This window comes from Eschrichtius robustus, chromosome 20, assembly GCF_028021215.1.
Source record: "Eschrichtius robustus isolate mEscRob2 chromosome 20, mEscRob2.pri, whole genome shotgun sequence".
Classification (NCBI taxonomy): Eukaryota; Metazoa; Chordata; class Mammalia; order Artiodactyla; family Eschrichtiidae; genus Eschrichtius; species Eschrichtius robustus.
In genome coordinates, this window is record NC_090843.1 from 37,905,102 (window position 1) to 37,922,205 (window position 17,104).

The following is a 17,104-nucleotide window of genomic DNA, read 5'->3' on the forward strand; positions in this document are numbered from 1 at the left end:
GACTATTTGCAGTGTTCTGTGTTGACTAGAGCAGGGGGTGGGTGGTTTTGGTACTCTAAGAAGTGTATGTCTTATGGACAAATAACACATTCGCACAAGATGTGTAAAGACATGAGCAAAGTAGATTAAGGGAAGAAGTAGTAAGTGACCTGAGTGTGATATAGGGAAAACACAGTGGTTAATCACCAGGCTCTGAATGCAAACTTAGAGATTCAGATCTTTGCTCCCAACTTATTGGCTGAATTAGCTTATTATATTGAAAGAGTTTCCTCATGGGGTTGTTATGAGTATTAAACAAGATTATGTATGTCAAGCACTTTGTAATTGGTGCATAGAATATGCTCAGTACATTTTGCTGTCATTATTATTAATATTACGGAAACTGAAGTTTAGAGTATAGCTCAGATAATATTCCAGGACATGTTTTTTAGAGCAGAAGTGAAAGCTTCTGTCCTTTAATTCAATTTTGCATCCTCCCCCTCTACCCCAGAAGCTAGTACATAGTAAAGAATTTGTCACAAAATATGCAGAAATCAATAGAGAGAAATTTCTTGGCAAAAGTCAGACATCATCCGGATCTTGAAAGAAGTGATAAACATCAACAGATGGATGAAGGTAACAGATCATCCTAAGTGAAGGAGGCATCATCATCAAATGCAAAGAAGGAATGACAAGCTACATGTCAGGTGACCCTAGGAGGCAAATGTGATTAGAGCAAGGAGATCCTGTAGTAATGAACAAACTGAGGTAAATTTACATCAGTGACTATAAGAAATGATGCTAGATTTTGTAATAGAAAAATAATTTAGTGAAAAACATATTTGAGTGAGTTAACTGTATGTAAATATTAAAATGCAATTAAAATGGAACATTTTTCTAGAGTAGAAATGGAATTGACTCAGTACCATTTTCTTCCACATAAATGTAGTAGGCCAGATGTTTCTGGGGAGAATAAAAAAGCAAAGTCAACTCTAAATTATCTCTGGGTAACTTACATACCTTGTGATTTGTCTGTTATAAGTAGTTAATTATAGATTGTTCCCAAATTAGATCCTTAACCAACACATCTAGACTCCTTCAGCCAGCTGGTATTTATTTATTTATTTATTTATTTTCCTTTTCACACACACCAGCTGGTATTTATTAAAAAATATAAACGACTTTTAATGTTAACCTCAGCAAAAATAAACTTAATGAGGCAAGTCTACCCCTGTTCTCATCTCAAAAGCATTCCAAAGTGTAAAACTGGTTAGAATGTTTAAAATCCACATTATACTTGAGTATGTTTTTCGAAACTATTCTGTTATATAAATTTCTTATTTCAGAATCCAGAGTTGTTTACTACTGCCATACGCTGAATAATGCGTGAGTTTGTGAGTGAGCTAAAAACATGCGAAAGACATTCCTAAGGAAATCAGTAAAGAATTACTACGTGAAAAAATACGATCATTAACTTTACCACCACACAAGCCTTAATTCTCCTGCAATAAGGCTTTTAAAACTGAAAACTAGTGATGAGGAAAAATATCCATGGTGAGGGTTCATGGTATTAACTAAATGGTATTGATCCTACCCTTATAAAACATTTCCTTTCTTCTGCTCCTAAAAAGAGGAATAGAAAGGGAAGATCCAAGGGAATAATAAGCCATACTTTGAAAATTCTCACCCCCCTCCCCCAGAGAGGGGCAAATAAAGACCCCAAGGCTGAAAGTGAGAGAGGACACCGGCAAATGAGGAAAACTGTCTGTGGGGGAGCTTTTCAGGTCAAGCTACGTTGAATTAACAAAGCATGCTGGATTTATGTCCACATCCTCCTAAGGTTTTGGCTCAAAGGTAAAGATTTAGGGGAAGTTTGGTTAGAAGAAAGTGAGATTTTGTTAAGCCATGATTGCATATTGTTAAATGGGGGGTTAGTATAAGTTTACATTAAATCTCCTATTTAATCTCTGTGTGTCTGTGTTACTATTAACACTACTTTATAGTTTTCATAGTAGTTTTCTATGATTTTTAATTTAGCTTTACAATTCCTGTAAGGTGATCTGTTTTATTCTTCCTACTTTACAGATGAGAAAACTGATGATGAAAGATATTGACACATTTAAGAAATTGTCTTCAGGGGTCATAAGAGATTAGAATCCTAACATGGTCACCTACTAGTTGTCTGATCTTGGGCTAGTTTCTTTACCCTTTTGGGCCTTAGTCTCATCATTCTTGGGTTGGAAATAATAACACCTGTGTCACTGTGGTTATTGTAAAGATTAAATGAGCCTATATATATAAAGTACTTAGTGCAATGCCTGGCTAAAAGTAAGCATAAATAAGAGTTAATCTTCTGTTATTTCCACTGTTGCACATAGCAAATTTTTATGCTTAGATGTAGGAACACATAAGTGAGAACCCACGCCTTGGTGTGAGTCCCTATCCCTCCCTCTCTTTTGTCTTCTCTCTATGCCTTCCACACACACTTGAATTGAGTAATTCACACCCAGGGTTAGCCTTGGTCTGAGATCATAATTAGGTTAGCTTGGGTCCACCTTGTGTTACTGTGCCTTAATGATAGGTCAGGCACCAGGCTGAAAGTCATTGTCAAGCCTCACACGTCCAAACCCTAAAAATGAAAGATAAGGTTTGACTTACCCGCTATTTGGGCTTCCATACCACTTCACTCCATGCTGATATTTTATGCTACACTTTAGGTTTGGCACAAAATTTCTCTTAAGAGGAAAAAATTTTTATATGTATAATATATTTTTAGCCCTTGGCCAACAATTAGGTATCACAGCAACTAAGGCGTCTTTGTTGCTTTTGTCAAAATTGTAAAAATTTTATTATACTAAAATCAGTCTTTCTCTAGGTTTGAATTCCATTTAAAGCTAAAAGTCAGTAACCATTTTTTTTTTCATGATCTTGACACCTATAAGCTATATTCAAGATTTTACATAGAATGTTAAGGAAGCGTTAAAGGTTTAGAGGAAGACTATTTATTTTCCTATGCACTTCTTATGTTCTTAAGAAAGAGAATGCAAATCATTTTGTACTTAGAGACAGATGCTCTGAGAAATAAAAAAAAATTAAAACACTGCATAAAAATGTGACATTTTAAAAAGTTTTTTCTCTTCCTCTTGTTTCTGTGTAGAACTAGTAAAATACCATTTAAAAGTGTATTTAGAATGGTGACAATTTAGATATAAGGATTGACATGAATTGCAGGAATTTGTTTGAGAAACTTTGGCATATTAAGGCAAATAATTTTTCAAGTTCTAGTCCCTTGTGACACTTGTTTTTTACTCATACAACAAGGACAAAGCTCGTCTAAATAATCAGGGTAGACTGAGAAGGCGTTAGAGAATGGGTGAGAGGTGTATGACACTCAACTCTTGAGAATCCATTTATGCTACTTGGAATATAACTTCTGTAAAATAAGAAATAGGATTTTTAGTTCAAGAAGTTCTGAGCCTATATCGTACTTTATGTGCAAACTTGAAACAGTTTGCATTTGTGAGTTTTTCCATAGTACCTCCAGAACTCATGGAGCAAAACCACTTTTGCCAGAGAAAAATCATGACCTTTTAAAATTTCTAATATGATTTTGCTTATTTTGGAAGAAAAAAAAAAGACTTTTTATTTTGCAATTAGTAAGCCGTTGTGATGACAAGGTAAGTGGTGGGATGTATGTTTGTTGTATTAATATTTCTGTGGGACTTAATGCATAATTGGCCACTCTTTTTATATCATGTCTTTTAAGGCTTAAGTGAAGCTGGTTTATATAATACATTTTAGATTTAAAGAACAAAAAATCATGAAAACAAAAGTGAAAACTGCCAACTGATTAGCCAGAATTCTTTTTGAACCTCAGGAGCCCAGAACACATCCTGTCAAATGAGAAGTTCTATTCCAATTAAATTTCCAATTAACGTGTACCCTGTTGTCTCGTAGATATTGCCCCTGCGTTGACTGATAATTATGGACCACAAGGAAAGAAGATTTCCCTAAATCCCTCTGTTCGCCTTAAAGTAGAGAAACTGGAAATGGTAAATACTTGAAATTTTCATTTTTCTTCCATAAAACAACAGCAAGGAAGTATTCTCATTCTTTGCGAGGATAAGGGATTGGAGCCATTAGTTTCTTGAAGAGTTATCGATTTACAGTTAAATGAATGGCAGTTTGGGTTTAAACTGTTTAATTCATGTTTAATTTGGGCAGTTCATGGTGGTTCCGTAGTACAAAATAGAAATAAAACCTTTTATAACTAAATTGACCTTCAAATTAATCAGTTTCCTCCTGTGTAGGAATGAGACAAATGTGATGTTTTACAATATAGAATCAAAGGAAACATGGGATAAATTATGACAAAGTGTAGTAGACTTCAAATACGTAATGGCAATAAGTGCAAGGAAGTAATATTCTATTACTCAATTGTTTAAAAAGTGAATGGAAACTAAATCCTAAAGAACAAAATAGAAGCCTGCTAGATATAAAGAAGATGGTAGCAATGTACCAAATAGTATTATATTGAGAGTTTCTGTATATAAAAGAAACATAAGATGATTAAAAAAGAAAAATTATAAGCAGAAAAGGATTTTAAAACTTTTCCTCTTAGGCTACCTGGAAGATGACAGCAAAAATGTGTGATTTTTTTTTTTTTTAATATGAAAATGGATATAGTGCTGAAGGTTCACAGCCTCTACTTTCCTGTCAGTTTTTGTGGATAATGATTTTTTACACTTTTAGGAACAGTGTGAGAATGCATAGCTGGAATAAATATGCATCACCATTCATTCACATATTCAGACCTTTGCATGGTCCTATAGTAATACCCTTTTCAGTGCCAGTTTGAATCTTACTCTTTGTTCAAATTCTGACTCAATTCCAACTCCTTTGTACAGCTCCTTGCTAACTTTTATAGTTCAGGCCAATATTGCCATATTTTGCACATCTGTAGCACCGAACATTATTTTGCAGTATCCTGTAATCTTCTGTGTTTTGTTTTATCAGTAAGTCAAAGCTTACAATCTCTGTGTACCTACCACCATTTAAACACCTGGTTTGTGCTTTATAAAATTGTCTTATTAATTAGGTACTTGAGATGTCTCCTTCATATCTTCGAAATCCTGAGTATCTTTCCCTATGTTTTACTTTCTTTTTATTTGTGGCTGAAATGTAAGTTCTGGATAATAGCAAGTTTTACAATCAGTTAATAATAACATTTTCCAAAAATAGAATGTTTGAGGTTTAAAAACATATCTATTAATATCTAAAAATGAATAATCACTGTTTTTTAATGATATTGCTGTAATATACATTTCTGAACATCCAAGATTTAATACTAACCATTCCTCTGGATAAGGAGAAAACTATTCAGCTAATGACTTTACCTGGCAGTCTTTATTCTTTGACTCAGTTTAAATTTTCCTAGCACATGATATTTTTAAAATCTGATTAATTTTCTTAGAGATATGAAAATCATCTAAATTTATATTGATTCTGAGAAATATGAGCTGCTTGCATATTGAGTATTCCACTTTTGGTCCTCCTTTGAGCCTTAGCAAATTGATTTTTGTAGAAACATAAAATGGCAGTTTTACAGCAAAGGATACCTACATTCTGTGTAAATTCAGCTTCCCTGCTTTTATTCTAAATATTTTTAGTGACTATATTTAGTAGAGCATTCTCTGTTTTCAGAGTTTGAAACTAAATTTCACTTAATAAAAATTTTTTTTCTAAAATCCATATTAGCTTCTATCCACCCATACATTGCCTAGGTTACTCTTACTTTTTTGAATAGTTACATATTAATGTAATAATATCTGTATCACTTTAATTTGAAATAGATCCTTCTATTTTAGTTGCTACTTTGTAGACAAATTCAACTTTATTGTCCATTACATTTTTAACACATTTCCTATTTAGTAATAGATAAGGCCAATATGTTCAAATATTTAAAATGTAATAAAATTATATTTTTTTACTTTATCGCCTATAAGTATATTGCATATAGCATCTAGGAAATTGGTGATATAAAAGGTTTCACACAAGGAAAAGATGTTGACTGATTATGTGGTTATTAAGTCATTAGCCAACACAGTACAATTTTTAAGAAAGGCAGAGAGGTTAGAATTTGATGAAGGAAATTACCTGTCAAGATGTATGTTTGTGGGGCATTGACTTCATGAAATCTTTCATGTTTTAGTAGTCGAGGTAGACACTTTTGTATCAGGATATACTGGAAAGTAATTTCTAGCACTGAACTAATACTGTGTGTCTCCTTTGATCCCACTGTTAAACTTATAAGTAGGTATGGTAAACATAGCAAATAGGGATATTTTTTTTAGTTGGCTTGAAGACGGAGAATTACTGCACCTTCTCGCTATCTATGTTTTTGTATCTGAGAAAGATGCTTTGGGATACAGATGCCATTTCGCTGATATTTACTTTACCTCTTGCCATTTATGTTACATTTGAAGAAAGCTGTAGTGAGCAATGGTATACCCAATGTCTGAATGTAGTTAATGAGGTGTTCTTTGTATTAGGTTGGGAAGTAGGTGACTAATATTATAAGGAAGTGACATTTTTTAGATTCATCATTTAGATATCAGAAAAAGTTAAGCACATTTATTTGTCCAATTAACAAATTTGCATTTTTGTTTATGGTGAAAAGATGACATTAGTTATACAAGAAATTATTGGAACCTATTTTTAATTGAAAATAAATTACCTCCACTTTATTTTTTTTATTGAAGTATAGTCAATTTACAGTATTATATTAGTTTCAGGTGTACAGCATAGTGATTCAGTATTTTTGCAGGTTATACTCCATTATAGGTTATTACAAGATAATGGCTATAATTCCTTGTGCTGTACAGTAAATCTTTGTTGCTTATCTATTTTATATATAGTAGTTTATATCTATTAATCCCATACCTGAAATTTGTCCCTACCCTCCCTTCCTGCTCTTCTTTGGTAACCATAAGTTTGTTTTCTACACCTGTGACTCTGTTTCTGTTTTGCAAATACATTCATTTGTACTGTGTTTTAGATTGCACATGTAAGTGATATCACATAATATTTGTCTTTGACTTATTTCACTAAACATATTCTCTAGGTCAATCCATGTTGCTGCAAATGGCAGAATTTCATTCTTTTTTATGGCTGACTAGTATTCCATTATATATACATTCGCACATGCAATCACACAAACACACATCTTCTTAATCCAGTCATCTCTTCTTTTTTTATTTTTAACATCTTTATTGGAGTATAATTGCTTTACATTGTTGTGTTAGTTTCTGCTGTATAACAAAGTGAATCAGCTATATGTATACTTATATCCCCATATCCCCTCCCTCTTGCATCTCCCTCCCTCCCACCCTCGCTATCCCACCCCTCTAGGTGGTCACAAAGCACTGAGCTGATCTCCCTGTGCTATGCAGCTGCTTCCCACTAACTATCTATTTTACATTTGGTAGTGTATATATGTCGATGCCACTCTCTCACTTCGTCCCAACTTACCATTCCCCCTCCCCGTGTCCCTAAGTCCATTCTCTATGTCTGCGTCTTTATTCCTGTCCTGCCTCTAGGTTCTTCATGACCTTTTTTTCTTTAGATTCTATATATATGTGTTAGCATACGGTATTTGTTTTTCTCTTTCTGACTTACTTCACTCTGTATGACAGTCTCTAGGTCCATCCACCTCACTACAAATAACTCAATTTCTTTTTTTTTATGGCTGACTAATAGTCCATTGTATATATATGTGCCACATCTTCTTTGTCCATTCATCTGTCGATGGACATTTAGATTGCTTCCATGTCCTGGTTATTGTAAATAGTGCTGCAATGAACATTGTGGTACATGACTCTTTTTGAATTATGGTTTTCTCAGGGTATATGTCCAGTAGTGGGATTGCTGGGTCATATGTTAGCTCTATTTTTCGTTTTTTAAGGAACCTCCATACTGTTCTCCATAGTGGCTGTATCAATTTACATTCCCACCAACACTGCAAGAGGGTTCCCTTTTCTCCACACCCTCTCCAGCATTTATTGTTTGTAGATTTTTTGATAATGGCCGTTCTGACTGGTGTGAGGTGATAGCTCACTGTAGTTTTGATTTGCATTTCTCTAATGATTAGTGCTGTTGAGCATCCTTTCATGTGTTTGTTGGCAATCTGTATATCTTCTTTGGAGAAATGTCTGTTGAGGTCTTCTGCCCTTTTTGGATTGGGTTGTTTGTTTTTTTGATATTGAACTGCATGGGCTGCTTGTATATTTCGGAGATTAATCCTTTGTCAGTTGTTTCATTTGCAAATATTTTCTCCCATTCTTAGGGTTGTCTTTTCGTCTTGTTTATGGTTTGCTTTGCTGTGTAAAAGCTTTTAAGTTTCATTAGGTCCCATTTGTTTATTTGTGTTTTTATTTCCATTTCTCTAGGAGGTGGGTCAAAAAGGATCTTGCTGTGATTTATGTCATAGAGTGTTCTGCCTATGTTTCCCTCTAAGAGTATTTATAGTGTCTGGCCTTACATTTAGGTCTTTAATCCATTTTGAGTTTATTTTTGTGTATGGTGTTAGGGAGTGTTCTAGTTTCATTCTTTTGCATGTAGCTGTCCAGTTTTCCCAGCACCACTTATTGAAGAGGCTGTCTTTTCTCCACTGTATATTCTTGCCTCCTTTATCAAAGATAAGGTGACCATATGTGCGTGGGTTTATCTCTGAGCTTTCTATCCTGTTCCGTTGATCTATATTTCTGTTTTTGTGCCAGTACCATACTGTCTTGATTACTGTAGCTTTGTAGTATAGTCTGAAGTCCAGGAGCCTGATGCCTCCAGCTCCGTTTTTCTTTCTCAAGATTGCTTTGACTATTCGGAGTCTTTTGTGTCTCCATACAAATTGTGAAATTTTTTGTTCTAGTTCTGTGAAGAATGTCATTGGTAGTTTGATAGGGATTGCATTGAATCTGTAGATTGCTTTGGGTAGTATAGTCATTTTCACAATGTTGATTCTTCCAATCCAAGAACATGGTATATCTCTCCATCTATTTGTATCATCTTTAATTTCTTTCATCAGTGTCTTATAGTTTTCTGCATACAGGTCTTTTGTCTCCTTGGGTAGGTTTATTCCTAGGTATTTTATTCTTTTTGTTGCAATAGTAAATGGGAGTGTGTTTCCTTAATTTCTCTCTCAGATTTTTCATCATTAATGTATAGGAATGCAAGAGATTTCTGTGCATTAATTTTGAATCTTGCTACTTTACCAGATTCATTGATTAGCTCTAGTAGTTTTCTGGTAGCATCTTCAGGATTCTCTATGTATAGTATCATGTCATCTGCAAACAGTCAATCCAGTCATCTCTTGATGGGCACTTGGGTTTCTTGCATGTCCCGGCTATTATAAATAGTGCTGCTATGAACATTGGGGTGCATGTATCTTTTCGAATTAGTGTTTTCATTTTTTCCAGATAGATACCCAGGAGTGGAATTTCTGGATCATATGGTAGTTCTATTTTTAGTTTTTTGAGGAACCTTTTCACTGTTTTCCACAGTGGCTGCACCAATTTACATTCCTTTCAACAGTGTAAAAGGGTTCCCTCTTCTCCATATCCTTGCCAACATTTGTTATCTGTAGGTTTTTTTGATGATAGCCATTCTGACAGGAGTGAGGTCATATCTTGTTGTTTTGATTTGCATTTTTCTTATAATTAGTATTGCTGAGTATCTTTTCATGTGCCTGTTGGCCATCTGTATGTCTTCTTTGGAGAAGTGGCTATTCAGGTGTTCTGCCCATTTTTTGATTGGGTTGTTTGTTTTTCAATATTGAGTTTGTGAGCGCTTTGTATATTTCAGATATTAACCCCTTTTCGGTTGCATTATTTGCAAATATTTTCTCCCATCCCATAGGTTGTTTTTTCATTTTGTTGATCGTTTCCTTTGCTGTACAAAAGCTTTTAAGTTTAATTAAGTTACATTTGTTTATTTTTGCTTTTATTTCTTTTGCCTTAGGATACTGATCTAAAAGAATATTGCTATTACAATTTATGTCAAAGAGTGTTCTGCGTATGTTCTCTTCTAGGAGTTTTACGGTTTCTGTTCTTGCATTTAGGTCTTTAAACCATTTTGAGTTTATTTTTGTATATGGTGTGATGGAATGTTCTAATCTCATTGTTTTACATGTGACTGTCCAGTTTTCCCAGCACCACTTATTGAAGAGATGGTCTTTTCTCCATCGTGTATTGTCGTCTCCTTTTTTGTAGATTAATTGACCATAAGTGCGTGGGTTTATTTCTGGGCTGTCTGTTCTGTATCATTGATATATGTGTCTGCTTTTGTGTCAGTACCACACTGTGTTGATTACTGTAGCTTTTTAGTATAGTCTGATGTCTGGAAGAGTTATACCTTCAGCTTTGTTCTTTTTTTGCAAGGTCGTTTTGGCAGTTTGGGGTCTTTCATGGTTCCATATGAATTTTTTGATTGTTTGTTCTAGCTCTGTAAAAAATGTTCTGGTATTGTGATAGAGATTGAATTAAATTTGTAGATTGCTTTGGATAGAATGGCCATTTTAACAATATTAATTCTTCCAGTCCAAGAGCACAGGATACGTTTCCACTTCTTTTTTTTTTTTTTCTTTTTTTTTTTTCCACTTCTTTATATCAACTTCAATTTCTTCATCACTGTTTTATCGTTTTCAGAGTATATGTCTTTCACCTCCGTGGTTAGGTTTATTCCTAGGTATTTTATTCTTTTTGATGTGATTTTAAAGAGGGTTTTTTTTTACTTTCTGTTTCTGATATTTCATTATTAGTTTATAGACCACAGCAGAATTATGCATATTAATCTTTTATCCTGCTACCTTGTTGAAATCATTTATTAGTTCTAATAGTTTTCTGTGGAGACTTTAGGGCTCTCACTATGGAGTATCATGTCATCTGCAAATAGTGACAGTTTTACCTTTTCACTTTCAATTTGGATAATTTTTATTTCTCTTTCTGGTCTGATAGCTGTGGCTAGGACTTTTAATACTATGTTACGTAGAAGTGGTGAGAGTGGGCATTCTTGTCATGTTCCTGAATTTAGTGGGAAGGCCTACAGCTTTTCACCAGTGAGTATTATGTTGGCTGTGGGTTTCTTGTAAATGGCCTGTATTATGTTCAGATATGTTCCCTCTATTCCCACTTTGGCAAGAGTTTTTATCATGAATGCATGTTGTATTTTGTCAAATGCTTTTTCTGCGTCTTTTGAGATGATCATGTGGTTTTTGTCTTTCCTTTTGTTAATGTGGTGTATCACATTGATTGATTTGCATATGTTGAACCATCCTTGTGCCCCTGGAATGAATCCAACTTAATCATGGTGTATAATCCTTTTTATGTATTGCTGGATTCGGTTTGCTAATATATTTTTGAGGACTTTTGCATCTATAGTCATCAAAGATATTGGCATGTAATTTTCTTTTTCTTGTGGCATCTTTGTCTGGTTTTGGTATCAGAGTAATAGTGGCCTCCTAGAATGAATATGGCAGTGCTCCCTCCCCTTCAATTTTTTTGGAATAGTTTGAGAAGGATAGGTATAAGTTCTTTATATGTTTTGGTAGAATTCCCTAGTGAAGCTGCTTGGTCCTGGACTTGTTTGCAGGGAGTTATTTTATTACAGATTCTATTTCACTTCTAGTGATTGTTCATTCAAATTGTCTGTTTCTTCTTGACTCAGTCTTAGCAGGATGTATGTTTCTAGAAATTTGTCCATTTCTTCTAGATTGTCCAATTTGTTGGCATATAACTGTACATAGTATTCTCTTATGATTTTTTGTATTTCTGTGATATCAGTTGTTATTACCCCTCTTTGATTTCTTTATTTGTTTATTTGGGTCCTCTCTTTTCTTCTTGGTGCCTAAGTAGAGGTTTGTCAATTTTGTTTATCCTTTTAAAAAAACCAGCTCTTGGTTTTATTGACCTTTTCTATTGTCTTTTTGATCTCTATTTTATTTCCTCTGTGATCTTTATTATTTCCTTCCTTCTTCTGACTTTGGCTTTGTTTATTCTTTTTCTAATTCTTGCAGGTGGTAGGTTAGGTTGTTTATTTGAGATTTTTCTTGTTTCTTGAGGAAGGCCTGTATCACTATGAACTTTCTTCTTAGAACTGCTTTTTCTACATCCCAAAGATTTTGTAAAGTTGTGTTTTCATTTTTATTTGTCTCAAGGTATTTTCTGATTTCTTCTTTGATTACATCATTGACCCATTGGTTTTTTTTGTTTTTGTTTTTGTTTTTGTTTTTTTTTAAATTTTTTTTGGCTGTGTTGGGTCTTCGTTTCTGTGCGAGGGCTTTCTCCAGTTGCGGCGAGCGGGGGCCACTCTTCATCGCGGTGCGCGGGCCTCATTATCGCGGCCTCTCTTGTTGCGGAGCACAGGCTCCAGATGCGCAGGCTCAGCAGCTGTGGCGCACGGGCCCAGTTGCTCCGCAGCATGTGGGATCCTCCCAGATCAGAGCTCGAACCTGTGTCCCCTGCATTGGCAGGCAGATTCCCAACCACTGCGCCACCAGGGAAGCCCCCATTGGTTTTTTTAATAACATGCTGTTTACTCTCCACGTGTTTGTTCTTTTCACTTTTTTTTCTTTCTGTGGTTGATTCCTAGTTTCAGACCGTTGTGATCAGAAAAGGTGCTTGATATAATTTTTACCTCTAAATTTGTTGGGACTTGTTTTGTGTTCCAGTATGTGGTCTATCATAGAGAACATTGCTTGTGTGCTTGAAAAGAATGTGTATTCTGCTTTATGGGGGGTATGCAGTAGATATTGATTAAATCCAACTCTATTGTATCATTTAGGACCTTATTGCCTTATTGATTTTCTGTCTGCATGATTTGTCCATTGATGTCAGTGGGGTGTTAAAGTCTCCTACTGTTATTGTATTATTGTCAATTTCTCCCTTTATGTCTGTTAGTATTTGCTTTATATATTTAGGTCCTCCTGTTATAGGGTGCTTATGTTAATGAGTGTAATATCCTCTTCTTATATTGATCCCTTTATTATTATATAATGTCCTTGTTTGTCTTTTGTTATAGCCTTTGTTTTAAAGTCTATTTTGTCTGATACACATATTGTTACCCCACTTTCTTGTCATTTTCATTTACATGAAATAGCTTTCTTTCATCCCCTCACTTTCAGTCTGTATGTCTCTTTAGCCCTGAAGCGTGTCTTTTGGTAGGCAACATATTGAAGGGTTTTGTTTTTTTTAATCCAATCAGCCAGCCTATGTCCTTTTTAAAAAAATAAATTTACTTATTTATTTATTTACTTTTGGCTGCGTTGGCTCTTCATTGCTGCATGTGGGTGGTCTCTAGTTGCGGTGAGTGGCTACTCTTCATTGCGATGCACGGGGTTCCCATTGCGGTGGCTTCTCTTGTTGTGGAGCATGGGCTCCAGTAGTTGTGATGCACGGGCTCAGTAGTTGTGGCCCATGGTTTCTAGAGCACAGGCTCAGTAGTTGTGGTGCACGGGATTAGTTGCTCCACGGCATGTGGGATCTTCCTGGACCAGGGCTCGAACCTGTGTCCCCTGCATTGGCAGATGGATTCTTAACCACTGAGCCACCAGGGAAGTCCCCACCCTATGTCTTTTGATTGGAGTGTTTATTCCCCTGACATTTACAGTAATTATTGATAAGTAAGTACTTATTGCCATCTTCTTCTCTGTTCATTTCTTCTTTTTGTTTCTCCCATTGTGGTTTGATGATTTTCTTTAGTAGTATGCTTGGTTTCCTTTCTTTTTATTTTTTGTATATCTTTTGTAAATTTTTGATTTCTGGTTATAATGGGGTTCATATATGTTGATCCATAATTATATGTACTTCATTTAAACTGATAGTCATTTCAATTCAAACACATTCTAAAAGATATACATTTTTTACTCCCCTCCCCCATGTTTTGTGTTTTTGATGTCATATTTTACATCTTAATGCTTATCCCTTAACTGTTTATTGTAGTCAGAGTTTCTTTTACATTTTTTGTCTTTTAATCTACTTATTTAAGTAATCTTCAATCCTTAATATATATCTGTCTTTTCTAGTGGGATTTACCCTTTCCTATAGATTCTTACTTTGCTTCCATTTAGAAAAGATCCTTCAGGATTTATTTTAGGGTAGATCTGGTATTGCTGAATTCTTTTAATTTTTGCTTGTCTGAAAAGTTCTCTCTCCTGTTCTAAATGATAATATTGCTCGGTAGAGTCTCCTAGGTTGCAGAGTTTTCCCTTTCAGCACTTTGAATATATCATGCCACTCCTTTCTGGCCTGCAAAGTTTCTACAGGGAGATCCAACTGATAGCCTTATGGGGATTCCCTTCTTTATGACTCTTTCTTTTTCTCTTGCTGCTTTTAGAATTCTCTCTTTAACTTTTGTTGTTTTAATTATGATATATTTTAGTGTGGGTGTGTTTGGGTTCATCTTGTTTTCGAATCTCTGTGCCTCTTGTGCCTAGATATCTGTTTCCTTCTTTCAGTTTGGGAAATTTTACAGCCATAATTTCTTCAAATACATTTTCGATACCCTTCCTCTTTATCTTCTCCTTCTGGAACTCCTATAATGTGAATATTGGTACATTTCATGCTATCCCAGAGATGCCATATGTTACTTTTACATTTTTTTATTTTTTATTTGCCTTTCTGACTGCTGTTCTGATTGGATGATTTCCATTATTTTATCTTTCAGATCATGCATGCTTTCTTCTGTGTCATTTAGTTTGCCATTTGTTCCTTCTAGGGTGTTCAGGGTGTTTTTTATTTCAGATATATAATTATCTATTTTCGATTGGGTCTCTTTTTTTTTTTTTTTTGGCCAAGTCACGCAGCTTGTGGGATCTTAGTTCCCACACCAGGGATTGGACCTGCACCCTCGACAGTGAAAGCACGGAGTTGTAACCCCTGGACCACCAGGGAATTCCCTCAATTGGGTCTTTTTTATGTTTTCTAGTTCCTGTTAAGATGATCTGTGTTTAGATCGATTCTTTTCCCTAATTCAGTTAGCAATGTTTTGAACTCTTTATCTGGTAAATTATTTATTTCTGTTTCATTATTTATTTTTTCAGGGGTTTTCTCTTACTCTTTCAATTAAGAGTAGTTCCTCTGCCTTTTCATTTTAGTTAACTTTCTCTGTCTCTAGGAATTTTGGTGTAACAGTTATCCATTGTGGTCTTGAGGGCATGTTCTTATTTGAGAGCATCCCTGTGCTGACTGCGTGTGCCCAGTGCCTTTAATGGAAGGGCTGGATTTGATGTGGATGCCAGTCACGTCTTTCCTCAGGGTGTGCTGGCAGCTGTCACCTTGGTAGGGCCTGTGGCTGGTGATGGAGGAGCTAAAGTCTGTGCAGGGTGTGAGGTGGGACTTCTCTGCTCATTGGCTGTCACCACCCTGTTGGGGGCAGGATTTGCTCCCAAGTTGCTGGAGTAGAATCCCTGAGGGTCGGGCTAGAGCTGGCTCTGTTCCCTTTAAGTATGTGTTTTTCCTTCTCCCTGCACTGGGGCCTTTGCCCCAAAGGAGGGGAGTCCTGAAGCAAGTGGGGCCTGTGTGCTCACAGAGGTCTGATACTCTGCCTGTGTAGGCATCTACAGCTTCACTCAGATGCAATCCGTGGTCGCATCTTTTCCCTGGCTGTGGTCACCTGAGATCTAGTGTTGTACGGTGGCATGGAGTTAGTGGGGCTGGAGTGTTTGCTCAGCTTGGGCTGGAACACTTAGCGAGGCAGTCACAGGAAATCTGGCCGCCACGCTGCTATAAGAAATCTGGGCTGCTTCTGGGGCATCTCTTGAGTAAGCACCAACAATGGCTACTGCTGCCCTATCTGGGCTACACCCCACGCCCCCAGGTTGCCTCTGCATCCCTAAGTCAAGTCTTCTCCCAGGTCCTGGGTGCCCTAGATCCAGTGCCATGCTGTGGTGGAGAGTGAGTGAGGTGTTCTCTTTGCTTGGACTGGGGAGCATGGCAAGGTGGCAGCTGCTAGGGCAGACCTCTCTCCACCCTGCCTGGGGGCAGGCTAGCACCCACCCACTCCTCATGAGTGGAGTCTAGGCTTCTCCAGCCTTTCTGTCTGTTCCAGCAGTTCTTCAAGTGGCCAAGGGAGCTTGTCTCCTTTGCATAGCACCCCAGGACTGGGACGCCCAGTCTGTGGCTCAACCCACTCACACCCCAGGATGAAGGTCTGTGCATGTGATCCCCCCTTTCCTCTGAGTTCCCTCCCATGCACACAGGTCCCAACCCAATCACTTTTCTTCCCATTCTATACAGGTACGGCATATCTTTCTTTCAGCCTTGGTTGTACAGGAGTCCTTCTACCAGTTTCCAGTTAGTTTTCCATGAGAATTTTTCCATATGTCGATGTATTTTTTATGTGTTTGTGGGGAAAGGTGAGCTCCATGTACTCTTACTCTGCCATTTTCATCTCCCATCAAATTACTTTCAATTTAAATTTATGAGCTTACATCACTGACATGCTGTATTCTTGTAAGTTTTTCTTTCAACAAAACTTCCATCTGTTACTAAGTTTAGCTCAGGAAAAATTTACACGGTAGTTAATTGCATTTTGCAATTTTATTATTACTTAATACAATAAGAATCACTGTATATTGAGTACCTTCTGTGATAGGTCTTTTGTTTGCATTATTTTTGTAAAATTGTTTTTATTTCTTTTTTTTTAAAGGAAACTATTTTTATTTTTTTATTTTTGGCTGTGTTGGGTCTTTGCTGCTGCGTGCAAGCTTTCTCGAGTTGTGGCGAGTGGGGGCTACTCTTCGTTGTGGTGCACGGGCTTCTCATTGTGGTGGTTTCTCTTGTTTCAGAGCATGGACTCTAGGCACACGGACTTCAGTAGTTGTGGCACGTGGGCTCAGTAGTTGTGGCTCATGGGCTCTAGAGTGCAGGCTCAGTAATTGTGGTGCACAGGCTTAGTTGCTCCGCGGCATGTGGGATCTTCCTGGACCAGGGCTCGAACCCATGTCCCCTGCATTGGCAGGCGGATTCTTAACCACTGTGCCACCCGGGAAGTCCCTGTTTTTATTTCTTTATAAAATATTTCTATTTTATTTCTTTATATGAGAATATTAATCATATGCAAGAATGATTATATT

The 17,104-nt window shown here is 36.3% G+C and overlaps 1 protein-coding gene across 5 annotated transcripts in view; it reads left to right on the plus strand.

The window, feature by feature from the left end:
• The window catches only part of STXBP4 (syntaxin binding protein 4), a 187,096-nt gene that overhangs the window by 41,384 nt on the left and 128,608 nt on the right, over positions 1-17,104 (plus strand). For all 5 annotated transcript variants that reach the window (XM_068531867.1, XM_068531864.1, XM_068531869.1 and 2 more), the window contains one exon: positions 3,937-4,031. In XM_068531867.1, coding sequence (XP_068387968.1) covers positions 3,937-4,031 — 95 coding nt within the window. The remainder of the gene's footprint in view (positions 1-3,936; positions 4,032-17,104) is intronic.